At 52.2% G+C, this 13,573-nt stretch overlaps 1 protein-coding gene across 1 annotated transcript; it reads left to right on the top strand.

Annotated features, from left to right (window-relative positions):
• Positions 1 to 2,750: 2,750 nt before the first annotated feature.
• Positions 2,751 to 3,747, top strand: IUM83_06561 (uncharacterized protein; the record flags this gene model as incomplete). Its single annotated transcript, XM_067930783.1, has 3 exons — positions 2,751 to 2,988; positions 3,045 to 3,175; positions 3,238 to 3,747. The coding sequence occupies 3 exons, from the start codon at positions 2,751 to 2,753 to the stop codon at positions 3,745 to 3,747; spliced, it is 879 nt and encodes a 292-aa protein (XP_067789729.1).
• Between the last annotated feature and the right edge of the window lie 9,826 nt (positions 3,748 to 13,573).

Below are 13,573 nucleotides of genomic sequence, written 5' to 3'. Positions count from 1 at the left end.
TACGTAGCGAGTCCACGAATTCTTGGGGGATGATACTCTTGTCGGCACCGGTGTCGGGGGAGTACGGCACCTCTAATAAACCGTTGAGGCGAACAGTCGCGTCCGGTACCATGTACCGTGCAGCCTTAGAGCGCAGTACACCGGAGCGCTGCTCCTTGGCCTCACGGAAGCGCTTCCTCGCGTCCTCGCGCTGTGCGTCTGTGGCGGTCGGGCAGTCCCTGAGCCAGTGTGGTCCCTTGCAGACCAGACAGCCGTCATGGGGCGGCAGACGTGGAGGCCGCCCTGCCGACGCACCACTCGTCTTCAGCGCCGTTGTCATTGGAGATGTCTGGCGAGGCGTTGGCGACTTGTCATTCGTGACACGCTGCGGCTTGCGATCAGACTTCATCGACTTGACGTCGGCCTTTGTAGCATAGTCCTGCGACATCCGATGAAATCGTTGTTGTACCTTCGCATGCTCCAATATCAAATCGAAGAGGGCGACATCATCAGATTTGCAGTCACGCCTCTCTAATTAGATAAGTCGCGAAATTTGAGCCTTGAGGACTGGCGGCTGCAGGTTTTCAACCAATAGGCGGCAGCGAGACTTCATGCGACTCTTGTAGCCAGCGTCTGCCTCATTATCGGCTCCAATTAACCTTTGGAGGCCGTTGTCCTCTACAATTCCGTTGAAATCTTCGTAGTAGCGGAAGATGCGTGCGTCACAGTCGTCGATAGACAGGTCCATCCTCAGATTCTGACGGAACAGCGACGTGACGTCCGGAACGAACTCGTTCTTGAGCGTGTGGCACCGTGCCTGTACAGCGCTCATGATGTCCGCATCTGTCACAGAGTCTACGGACTTCTTCAGCACGTAGGTAGCCAGGTTTTTCAGCGTTTTACGCTTCACAGAACCTTTTACAGTGGCCACCACGTTCTCGAACGTCTCTCCAGTGGTGGTGCAGCGATGACGTATCTTCTCCACATAACGCTCCCACTCACGATGCCAGTCGATCAGCGCCGCATGGTCCCAGCTGGACAGCTCAGGCGCCCGGATCACCTCGAATATCGGTTGGGGGATCGACATCTCCACATCGCCGTCGGAGTCCACCGCAAAGCCCAGCATCCTTAAAGTTCACTTCAACCGCACTTAAGCCGAACTTAGTCGATTCGTACTTAGTCGGCGTGTACCGGTAGTCTTGGGACAGGAGACCTCTCGCACCGAAGAGACGAAGTACCGAACAGCCAGCGACGTCCGGGATCAATGCACTCAACACTTCGAAGAGCGCAAAGCTAGCTTTGTCGCGAAACCCGGGATGTTTCGAAGAAGGTAAGTTGATTAATGAGAAAAATAAAAGCGGATGAAAGACCTGAACTAGCTAGTCTCCTTCAGCTCTTGTGTTGTCGTTCAGGTCGTGCCTTCATGCAGTGGTGGGCGCGTGCCAGCGCCCACTGTTTGTTCGGGCTGCGTGCCTTGAGCCAAGTGGAATTCAGAGCGTGCGCTTACAGAGCGCTTGCTGGCCGGCGGCATCACTCCGTTGTTGCCGTTGGCCAGTCTCGATGTTTATGCTGCACCAGCACCGAGAGCTTGACCGCGATATGGCGACACCTGTAGAGCAATTTTGGACAGGAAATTCTGGTCGATGCAGCTTCAAAAACATAACCCGGCGCATAGTTACGACCAATTCGGCCCCGTTACTGCATCTCGGCGCTCTTGAATAGCTGGTATCCGGCTTGAATGTTACATCTCTCGCTGCCAGCAACATAGCAACCGACATCTCTCTTCGAACACGTTCACTCGTAACGTATGGGTGCAGCGCGTCCTGATCTACTGAGTCGATGGCGATGACAGCGCGGGGCTCCGGGATATATCCGTTGCTTGTCCCATTACACATACTCGCGAAGCCTACGACATTGTTCTCGACACGAATGCCGTGGCTATTCCTTGATAATATTCGAATGTTGTAAGCGGAGTTTTCGATCTCATCGTAGTCTTCGCTCACTGTGATGTGACCGAGTCGCTCTGACACAATAATCTCCGCATTGTCAAGGTAGAACTTGAGCGCATTAAACACTTGCTGGATAGACCGACCAGCGAAATGAACCACCTCCACGTGAGAACAGCACGCATCCCCCTCTAAGCTCTCAAAGCGTTCATCAGAGTGCTGCGGCATCATTGAATCCTCCAACGGACAAGCGGCCGTGACGTACTTGTAGGCATTCTCCAGCTTCTGCGGTCGGATTTCCAAAAGTGTAGCGCGTCGTTCAGCCCACGCCTTGCCGAGACAAATACTCGTGTACAGGGGATTCCAGTTCTGTTCGCTCTGATACATGCAGCCACATATCAATAGTTAGGCCACATTGTGCCTCTTAAAACCTTACATGACGAAGAGGGTGACGCACGCACCATGTACTGCGCCAAGACTGACTGCACCTTTGCCACTCGGAATTGTTAACTTCTCGCGATTGCAAACAGCACAGTACGTTGCAGCATCAGCTCTGCCAGCTCTGCCTCGTCGCGAGATATTATCGGAGTAGTGAGCACCGCCAGCTCGGCCGTCAGTCGGTGGACTTCCACTCTCTGCAAAATGAAATGTGAGCCCCAGCAGCAGTTGGGTATCTTCGTCAGAGTGATCCGACTTCTTTCACCAGCGCAACGGGAAAACAAGCTCATGCAAAAAATATTTTAACCAATTAAAATTGTGATATCAGAAAAATTAATATTAGCCAATAAATGTGGTTAAGAGCGCATTCGATTCGCACATCGCGATATGGCGAGGGGAGTGACGACACGCGCGCCGTACGGCAGCGCTGTGAAGACGCCGTGCGACGCGTGTGGCAAGGCGATATCGCGCACCAACCTTTCCAAGCACAAGAAGAAGTGCAAGGGCACCAAGGAGCGGCTCTCACGCAGTGAGATCCGGAAGAAGTCGTGGGAGAAGAACCGCGCCAAGCGTGTCGGCGCCCAGCGTGCCAAGCGTGCCGCGCGTGCATTCGAGCGACTTGAAGGTGGGATTAATCTATTGCGACCATAAGTTACCGTTATTTCTAACACGTGTCTCTAGAGTTACGAGCGGAGCTTCTCGAACTAGAAAGTGTATCTCTCCCTCCGAAACCCGAGCCTGTAGGCTTGAAAGGGCACGAACTGGAAGATTTAAGTCGCGATGCAGATCTATTTGAGTACATCTTCACCCAGGTAAGTGTTGATGGATGAAAATCAAAAGGTTCTCATGTGTTTATTAATATTACTGTGTTCAGATGGAGCACAAGGACTTGCTGTCGCAAATTTGGTTTAAACGAACCTTTCTACTGTTGCATCCCGATAAGCGCCACCGCATGCCACCTGAGTTTCAGGTGGAACCCGCAAGTACGTTACTTCAATCCACGTGCAAGCAGTTTGTCTTCTATAGGCAGCGTATGCTCAAGGAAGAAGCAAACACGCTGTTTGGGGAGCGCGTTCGACTTCAAAAGTACCGCAGTTACTTACAGACAACTTTCAAAGCGAAGATCGACCGGTGGCTTGCTGACGGCGAGGATGCCCGTCATGAGAACAATTTACTGAAGGCGCCTATCCAAGACCAGATTGACGCGTTCGGAGAAGGCAAGAGCTGCAAATCGTTGATAGAGTTTGAAGCTTCGTACTTGGCGCGCTTTGCTGAGAAGGACAAGACGTATGAGGCTGAGGCGAAGAAAAAAGCAGCGATATCCGCCCGGGAGCGCGGTTTCGAGGCTGCTTTTGGTATTGAATCTGACTCTGAGGGTGATTAAGGGATTGGGTAAACTCGGATAGCTTTGTATCCGATTAATAAAAAGGCCATCGTTAGTCAACAATATAAGAATTAGTATGACAAGACTTAAAGTACTAAGACAAGACTAAAAGTACAAAAACAAGACTAAAAGTACTACGACAAGACTAAAAGTACTGGAGTAAAAATGAATGGCGAAGAGACTCACAATTGATTTGGCTGGACAGGAAGCTGTGAGCGCACATTTTATTTTGTTTCTTTCCAATGGCATCACAGCCAACGTCTCAACGACCCTCATTTCAAGAGCTATTGCAAGGTGGAATTGCGACAGCTACGCATGTGATCAAGAAGGAAACCAGGGACGTCTACGCATCCTACTTAAGAATTTTTGCGATTTCTGCGTCGCAAATGAATACCCGGATCCAGCTATGGTGCGCCATCACGAGCTTCCCTCTCTTCTTGTTGCATTCATGGAAAGTGTATCGGTCTCTAGTGCTGTATCTAACCAGACTGCCGAGAAGATACGAGCTGCCGTTGCAAACTACTACAGTAGTCACGAGCGTCGTGATGCTGCCGGTCCAGATAAGTGGGTGGTGGTCACCGACGAGAATGGAATTAAGTACGGTCTGGGAAACCCAGCAAAAGACTCGTTTGTTCGGCAGTTCATGCGCGGTCTCAAGAAGCGCAAAAGTGTGGAGTTTACTCAGCGCCAAGCCACGCCTATTTCGCTGGACATGCTTAACGTTCTGCACAGCCATTTGGCGACCACAGAAGGATTCACGGAAGCAAGTCACTTGTGGTTTACAGCGGTATCCGCTTTTGCGTTCTATAGCATGTGCCGAATTAACGAGGTGTTGAGCCTGCAGTGGAAAAATTTAACGCTAGCGCTCACGCGACAAAGCGTTTCGGACCCTACCTCATCCATATCGTTTGCATCATACAAGCTTGAAGGACGGAAAACTGAGGTCGCAGAAGGCCGCTGCTATAATCTACACCGCTTGGACGACGTGAACGATCAATTGATGCTTTGTATCATATGACGGCCTGGCTGGCGTACATCCAAACGAAGACGGATCGTCGATGGAGTGACACAGATTATGTATTTCCGGCACTTTCGAAGATTTCAAAGAACGTTCTCAAGACGGACACAACTACAACGGGATGTGAAAATGCGCGTGTGGAATGGGGCAAGAAAATGTCAGAACAGGCATTCATCACCTTGCTTAACTGTGTGGTTCGTGATCTCAATCGAAATGGAACGAAGACTCGCGGCTACGATAGACAAGCGTGGAGAGATATCTGGTTTACATCGCATACCTTTCGTCGGGCTGGCGCGCAGTACCTGTTCATGTTTGCCGTCCCAGAAAGGCGATGGTCACTCAGAATGGTAAAGTGGTGGGCTGGCTGGACACAAAATGAATCGGCGGAGACCCTTGTGCGCTATCTTCTTGACCAAACATCTAGCGACGAAGAAAAACAACTAGCGGGTTGTTTGGCCCCAGATCGTGAAGTCTACACAGATGGTCCGACGACGTTTACCGGTAGAAAGCGAAGTGCGACAGCTAATACTAGGCAGACGCCTTCAGAAATCTCACTGGAAAAGCGTTTGAAGGCCCTCGAAAAATCTACAAGTACTTTAGAAGAAAAACTGGATACTCTGATAGCGATACTAGAGCCTGGGAGGAGCCCTGCGCCTGAGCCATCGCGCGATCGGCCTGGATGCAGTGAAGAGGTATCTATTCTCCCTCCAGCAAAAGATTGGAAGGATTTGTGTCGCATGTATTGGAAGGCGGATCCATCTCGTCATTTATTCAAGCCGGTATGTGATTGGACCAGTCTGGACAAAAACAAAAGCGGTGTGCTTCCCAGCCGCTTTAGCGTTGCCAAACTGATTGCCCAAGATGTGTTGGAATTTGCCATCCAGAAGGGAGTTGCTGACCCAAGGGAGGTTTCGGACGCTACACTAACCGCGTATTCGGCTTACTATACCACACATTGGTTAAATGACAGTGTTATTCCGAATATGTGTGTACTCACGATTGACACACTTGCACGATATATTCGTCTCGACAAAAAGCGCCGACTTGTGAAGACTCGGCATGTGTACATGCAAGGAATTGTGTACTTGATAATGTCATCGTATTGTTGGTCTTGTCCTAGTACAGCAAGTCTTGTCTTAGTACTTTTAAGCTTGCCGTAGTAATATTGGTCTTGTCTGAATTTGCTAGTACTATTAGTCTTGTCGTACCTTTGTAGGAGACCGACCGTCTCTAAGACCTTATCTAACCGACCTAAATGAGTACTGTAAAAAATTATTTTTTCGGTCGTTCAACGATTGGTGCATATTCGCATATAGGATTTTTCTGATTCGTCATGCAACCCGATTTTGCATATTTCATTGTTTCATGCGATGGAAGTTGCTTCTGACACCGCGTCATACAAATTCCAAATATCGTGGAAGTGGCTACTTTTTCCTTGCGCAGCAGATTTGAATAGGAGCGATGATAGGGTTAGGTCTACTATACATCCGCTAAGTGATTCATCAGAACCTAACCCTTCATTTTGTAAATGGAAGCGGTACTTCAAGTACTACCCGCATCGCCCCTGTCCTAAGCGAAGTTTTGTCCTAAGCGAATTTTTATTTTAGCCAATGAAAACAATGCATTGACACCAGATGTCTGTAGTTAAAATTCCATGTTGACCAGCTAATTATAGGCTGCCACCAGCCATTCGGTCTCAGTGTTCAAAATGCTATGGGTAGACCACGCACCACAGGAACCGGCAAAAAACCAAAGCGCTACACCTGCATTGTAGTCGACTATACGCACAAGCGCCGCCTTCTCGAATTCCTGGCTGCTGGCTATTCTGTAAAAGAAGCTATTGCACTCTTCTACCCAAATTGCAGCAGGAAAACAGGTTTGTAGTGATGATGATTATTCCAGCAGCTCCGACGATGAGTTTTTCTAGATGCACAATACAACATATTACTTTGATGAGACTTTATTGCGAAGGTAACCAAGCGAGCTTGGACACGTAGCTCAATTGGGAAAGAGCACCGCAATTTTATGCGGATGTACGCGGTTTCAATTCCCGCCGCGTCCATACTTTTTGATTGGTCCAAAATACCAAGAATTATTATAACTTTTACTTTTTATCATTTAATTCTGAGACTTGGCAACAGATGTACCGTAAACTACACACATTGCAGTTCGCTTAGGACAGGGGCGATGCGGTACACGCACAAGCTTGACCTTGACGAACGCGCGCGTCATTGTAGCTTAAACCCCGGTTAAAAGCGGTTGCGGCGCTGTCGATTGTCGGACTATTCAACTCGCTACCTTTCCAGCAATCCAAGCTGGTGATGCCGGTGGGACCAACAAAGCCACGTTCTTGCATTCGATAACGTTCGGCTGAGACGAGGAAGATCGTCAATGCGGGCATTCACACAAACATGCGTGTATATTACCCCGCCCGATCCCGCTTTGGTTAGGCTCTGCGCCGACACCTACGCGACTAGAAACACTGCAACCAAGCAAACTCAGCAACGGGTCAATAAAGGTTAATCCAATCTTACACGGTTCCTCGCACCTATTTGCTACCAGCGCACTGACGCTACTACGGAGTCGTATACACCACGCTACGCACGGTCTTGAGCATGACGTCGCCCCACCGCGCAATACCTCGTGCAGCTCCTGCAGCGCAAAGGGCGACACGGGGAACTGTGGTCGATGCAGCTTCACGAATGCCGCACGTTGCATCGTGACCACGAGCTCCGTCTCCTCCTCGCCTGCAACGGTGGCCGTGCCAATCTGCCTCCTCTCCTTGTGCCTCACCTTCCTCCTGCTCACCGTGAGCACCACAGCTCCCGACACGTCTTTCCTCACGCGCTCTCTCGGGTTGTACGGGTACAGCTCGTCCTCGTCCACGCAGTCGCTGGCCATGACCGCGCAGGGCCCGACGCCCGCGCCCAGCTCGTCCTTGGCGAAGAGCTGCGGGAAGGACACGGCGTTCATCTCGGTCGTGACGCCGCAGTCCTCCGTGGACGCGATCCTCGAGTTGTACGCCGTGCCCTCGATCGAGTCGTAGTCGTCTCTCACCGTGATGTGGCCCAGCCGCTCCGAGATGCTGATCTCCATGTTGGTCAGGTAGAAGACGAGCGCGTTGTAGACCTGCTCGAGCGACTCGACGCCCCGGAAGTGCACCGTCTCGAAGCGCACGCAGCACAGGTCGCCCTGCGCCGACTCGAAGCGCTCGTCCGAGAGCTGCATCTTCTCCGGCTGCGCGTGGCTGCTGCGCGCCGCGATGTACTCGTAGGCGTTGCGCAGCTTCTCGGCGCGGACGCTGCGCAGCGTGGCGCGGCGCTCCGGCCAGTCCTTGGACAGCCGGATGCGCGTGTACAGCGGGTGCGTGTGCTGGTCCCCGAGGCAGCGCGACAGCAGCGACTGCGCGTTGGCCACGTGCAGCTGCTGGTGGCGCAAGACGCTCGTGAGCACCGCGTTCTCGGCCTCGCGGCGCTGCAGCACCGGGTCGGCCTTGGCCGCCTCCTCGGGCGGCAGCGAGCGCGTCTTGAGCCCGCTCGATCTCCTGCTGCGCCTCTCCAAATTAGGCAGAAATACCTACCTACCTACCTAATTTGACCTCGATTAGGCATTTTGGGAAAAATTCTGAATAGGTAGTTCTTAAGTAGTTCGATACATAATGGCTCAAAATCCAAGTTAAGCATGCAGGTGGTATACTTTATTCAAGTGAATTGTCTTAGCTACATGGACTCCTTCCTAGCGACGCGTCCAGCTAGATCGAGCAAAAGAAGTACTGCAGCGACTGGAGTTGGCCTTCCATTGCATAGTTGGTTAGAGCTGTTCTCTGCGGGTTCTTGACTTGCTTCAAGACGCTGAACTCACTCTCAACTGAGTGAGTGCCGGGCGATATCGCCGCCACTCCAGCGACGAATGCGAACAGTAACGTGTAATTGCCCTCGCAGTCCACATCAGACCACGCATCAAGAAACGAAGATCGATCAATACTGTCAACGCGGTGATGAAAAGAAGTGTCGACCTTGTATCGCTCGATCATATCATGTCTGCTTCCAAATGTCATGACTTGCTGTCGGACCATACGCAGCGGTCAACCGAGCCTTGTGCGTCTCAATGAGACTGCGAAACTGGAGATCGTTGCAATTCATCACGTCTTTTGGCGTTTTTGGCACGCGATCAATAGTTTCCTGGTCAATCTCGATTCATTTTTGTCGCTGCTGAAGAGGGGTGATTTTAGTTTGCACAAGGGCAGTGTTGACACAGCGGTTTGCACCAGTGACTTTAGGCTGTGGTGCGGTCTGTTCGTCTCCACGAGCACCCTTCTTAGACCCTCGCCTTGATCCTTTTGTCTTCCCCATTCGTGCTAGGAGGTGGAGAGCGCCGAAAGGTGAATGCACAGGCAGCGACGCGGATAGACTGCGAGCCAGGGTTGTTTCAGGCATATCCGCAATTAGGTATTTTGAAAAAATAGGATTAGGAATTTTGCACTTTCACGTCATACACTACCTAATTTTGAGAGGCCTGGTAATGCTGGGGAATTGCCAACTGACCGACCTCCTCGACGGGCTCTGGTCTAATCATGTGCGGATTAGAGGTAAATTGTGCGGATTAGAGGCAACAAGGAGTGGATTGCTGTAAAACGGAGGCAGGAATGGTGGTGGCAATGCGGTAAGGCTGGTCTGCGATGTGTGAAAAGCCGTCGCTATTAGTTACTGCCACAGAGAGGCAGTGTTCCTACTAGTGTGTGTTTACACCTTTTCTCAAGCAAACTAATCGTTTTTTTTTTTCAAGTAAAATGGTCAATTGCCAGGTTAAGTGGTTTTCTGATATATTTTTACCACGCAGAGTGGTTCGTACTTAAGCTACTTACCGAGCTTCATGTCCTCGCCGCGCTCGGCTAGGAAAATGCTTTTCAAGCAGTGGCACTCCATGCGGTAGACCAAGCGCTGAGTCAAGATCATCTTACTCAGTTCCACGGCCTCCTTCATGAGTGCCATTCTGTGCGAAGCCAGCGAGTCGTACTCGCCTCGCAAGACCAGCTCGTGACGCTTGACTGCAAGATGCTATCTCATGCTCGCCTTCAGTGCATTGAAGCAGTCCTCGATGATATTGCACATCGGGCTGTGCGGCGCAAGACGCAGGATGACCAGCTTGTTGCTGTTGACGATTCCATCAGCTACAAGTTGCTCACGTGCCAGTGTCTCCACCTGGCTGTGGGCGGGGGCATTGTCGGTAGCCACGACGATCTTCTTGCCCACCCAGCACTTCTTGTACTCGTCCGAGTTGAGGGCGGTGACAAACAGGTTCGCAACGAAATGCGCGTTCTCCTCCATGCGGATGGAGCCTTCGTGCGTGCGAAGCAGCGCGAGTCCGTTGCCGGGCGCCACGCCGCACTGCACGTGCCGATTCTTGCCCTTGGATGGCGGCAGCGTTACCACCGCGCGCTCGCCTGTGCGCGCCCGGCCCTGGTTGTGCGCTAGGTAGATGTTAAAATTTGTTTCATCATGATAAACAATCATGTCGCCCGCGGACACGTGCTTGTTCAGCACGATGGCGAACTCCTTGCGCTTCGTTTTGTTCACATCATTGTTCATGGTGGCCTTCTCGATCCGGAGTCCCTTCACCGTGTACATCATCCCATTGAGAGCGCGGTGGATGGAGAATATGCTCACCACGGCTTTCACGTCGCTGAGCAACCGCTCCTTCATGCCAGCCATGGTGATGTCCGCCTGCTCGTCCAGGTACTCCTCGAGCTTGGGCATGACCTCGACCGTCATCTTGATGCACACGCTCCGCACTCCGCCGCGGGGCTGCTGCTCGATACTGCCCTACGCGGTGATGCGACTGGCAGTACTGACAGACACGGCATTACTGGCAGCGACGCCGAGCCAGTCTTGGCCCGCCAGGTATGCGTCAAGAACGCGCTTCTTGGCGCTGGCGCGCTCGAACGGCTTGACCTCGCGTGAGATCGGAGGGGGCGTCTGCGGGGTCGAGGGTGAGGACTGCGGGGCCATTGTCTTGGTGAAGGGTTTCAGACGGAGTGGTGAATTCACGAATGAAGACAACGGCGCGGTGGCGTTGAACAGCAATGCAAGCGCCCAGTGGTTGGTTTTCTTCCCCGCCACCGAACCACTTTGGTTGGGAAAAATATGGCGCCAAACCACTTTGCTTGAAAAAACTAATTTTAGTTTTTTTTAGGAACACCTCAATCAACCGCTTTGCTAAAAAAAAACCGTTCAGTTTGCTTGAGAAAAGGTGTAGTTTTCGCCGGTAGTTTCAAACCTAGATATAACCGGTTGTATCTAGTTTGTGCCGGCGAACACTCGGCTATTCGTCTTAAGTACGGCATCCGACTACTAAGTACGATTCGGGACATTCACTCCTCAACACGCGCGCACTCCAACTTAAACTCTCCCAGCGCAAGCAGCTACAAATTCAAGCGCGTGGAGTGCGCGCTACAGCTACTGAAGACCGGAACGTGAGCCAGCGGCGGTGGGATTGCTGGTGATGGGGTGCTCTAATCCATCGTTTCAATGGAGCAGCAATGCCACACCCCGGAGGCCGTCCTCGAAGTGAAGTCTGGAATCTTTGTAATGACAGGGATAATGGAGATGTGGCGTGTAAGCGGTGTGGCACCGTCATAGCGAACCCCAAGTGCCTGAAGCTTGAGCGCCACTTGGAAAAGTGTAGTGGTACACGTTGGTGGAAAAGAACAAGAGACGGCGCTTGATGATAGATCGAGCAGCGCAATCAGCACTGAGAAAACAACGACAAAGTGGAGTTTCTGATCCACCTCCACGCGACGTTGAGCAGCAACAGCAGCAGCACCAGTCGCGTGCACCATCAACCTACTTCTTCAAGATGTGTCAAAGTTGGAGGATGTACAACAAGCAGTGGCTGGTGCTGAGGTGATTACCACGTAAAGGCCACGAAAAAGGCCGCAGCTTCTTGCTCGATTTAAGGAAGAGAAGCGGGCCATTGCTCTCGATATTAGCGCCAAAGCGTATAGTCACTCTTTTTGGTGTCCGTTGCTACACGTTGGTATTCCTCGTATCAATGCCAGGTGAACGTGATTCGGAATAGTGAGGCGAGGTGAGTGAACGCCTTTATCGTCCAGTGTATAGTGCAAGTGCTGTGATATGGAACGGGTTCCAGATACGGAGCACCTTTGGTGTCTGTCACCACGATCCAGTCACTGACACACTGAATGAGTCGGAACTGGAACGGGATCAGGACTACTAGATCGGGGGATCCTGTATTGGCGTGTGTCCTTGTGTCAACCCCTGTCGGTACGTTTAACTTTGGCGGACCAGATTTGCCACCTGAAGTTGTTTGTCGTATAGGAACACGCGCTAATTTATATAAGGCACACTTTCCCCACCAATAACACCCACCAAGTCACCGAAGACTCAATGGGCTTGTTAGGGTTAGAACCGGAAGGCCCAGGAACTTTCCCTTGCACCGGATTGATGTTTCCCCTGTGTACCGAGCTTCCGCTAGTCGACCGACGGAAGACTCAGCGTCACTAGCCACGAGCAAAGGCTAGCACGCTCTCACACTCAAAATATACCTCGCAGGCCCTCAGAAGGAAGGGTCCCGGCCTTTTACGGCGTGATACGAGGGTGCCGGAGCTATACTCCGGCGGGAAGAAATAAATGGAGTGCGTTCTCGCTCCTCCAGTTCCTGGCGACGACTCGTCGCTACCAATACACCGGCCACTAACTCTTGGCCCTGCCAGGGATGAACACACTCTACACTAGTAGATGTGCCCACCGACAGTCATAATCCTACCTACCAGGTTTACCTTGAGCTGCAGGTCGTTCACTGCAGGCACCGGTGTCGCCCTTGCGTGGTTGGGAGGAAAAGCTGTTCTGTTATTGTTGCCCGAAGGCTTATCTTGTCTTCTCTTAAGTTTCCTATCGATCAATACAAATATCAAGTATAAACGCGTCCGTTTTGGACCGCCAGTTGTAACTCACGACTCTTCGGTGCTTTCTCTGCGACGTGGCGGCGTTACCGACGACTCAAACGGCCGCTGAAACGCCACCGACGACTGGGGACAGGCGCCGATGACTCATAGGTTCGGATCTTGCCAGTAGGTTCGCACCGTACTTAGCAAGCTGCAACCGCCCGCTCTTGACTTGGGACCGTCGACGAGTCATCGCCATCGACCTATTTAGGCCAATCAGCGATCGGGGAGTTTAGTCCAATGCCTGGCGATGGGTTGTGACTTGCCAGTTAGCGCCGGCGCCTCGAAACTTCTTCGTCCCTCGTCCCGCCTTTGGGTTTTGGCTTCGGCTTCATTTCCCGATACTACAACTGCCCCCACCACGACTCCAGCCGCGTGCTGGTGAGCGTCGGGGTGCTCCTGTGCCATGGTTGGTTCTTCGCGCGCTGCCCAGTCCGCCGTGAACTCGGCCCTCAGGGCTCTCGGTGTGTCTCGGTCTTCGCTCCACGTAAGCCGTCTTCTTCGTGTTCTCTCGCCGTCTCCACTTCTAACCCGGATCTTGGTATCTTGGTCAGTCTTCGCCAGGTCGAGGAAGCTCGCTTGGTGCTGGTAGTTCGCCTGCTGCTCCTGCTCCCTCGCAGTCGGCGGTGTCTGAGGATGAGAGCGCTGCTGAGTCGACGGCCAGATCGGTCACGGTGAGTTTCTTGCCGTCTTCTCACTTTCTGTCAGCTTCACGTGAGATGCTGATGCTTGGCGGCTTTGTGCGTCTGCTTCCCAGGTTGTCCTGTCATCTCCGGAGCTGAGCTCACTCGCTGTTGGCTATACGCCGAGCCAAGCTTTGCTGGAGGCTTCCGCTGAGTCGTCCG

This window comes from Phytophthora cinnamomi, assembly GCF_018691715.1.
Source record: "Phytophthora cinnamomi strain GKB4 chromosome Unknown Contig50, whole genome shotgun sequence".
NCBI lineage: Eukaryota > Oomycota > Peronosporomycetes > Peronosporales > Peronosporaceae > Phytophthora > Phytophthora cinnamomi.
The sequence above is the reverse complement of the archived record's forward strand: the minus strand, read 5'-3'. Positions and strand labels throughout refer to the sequence as shown.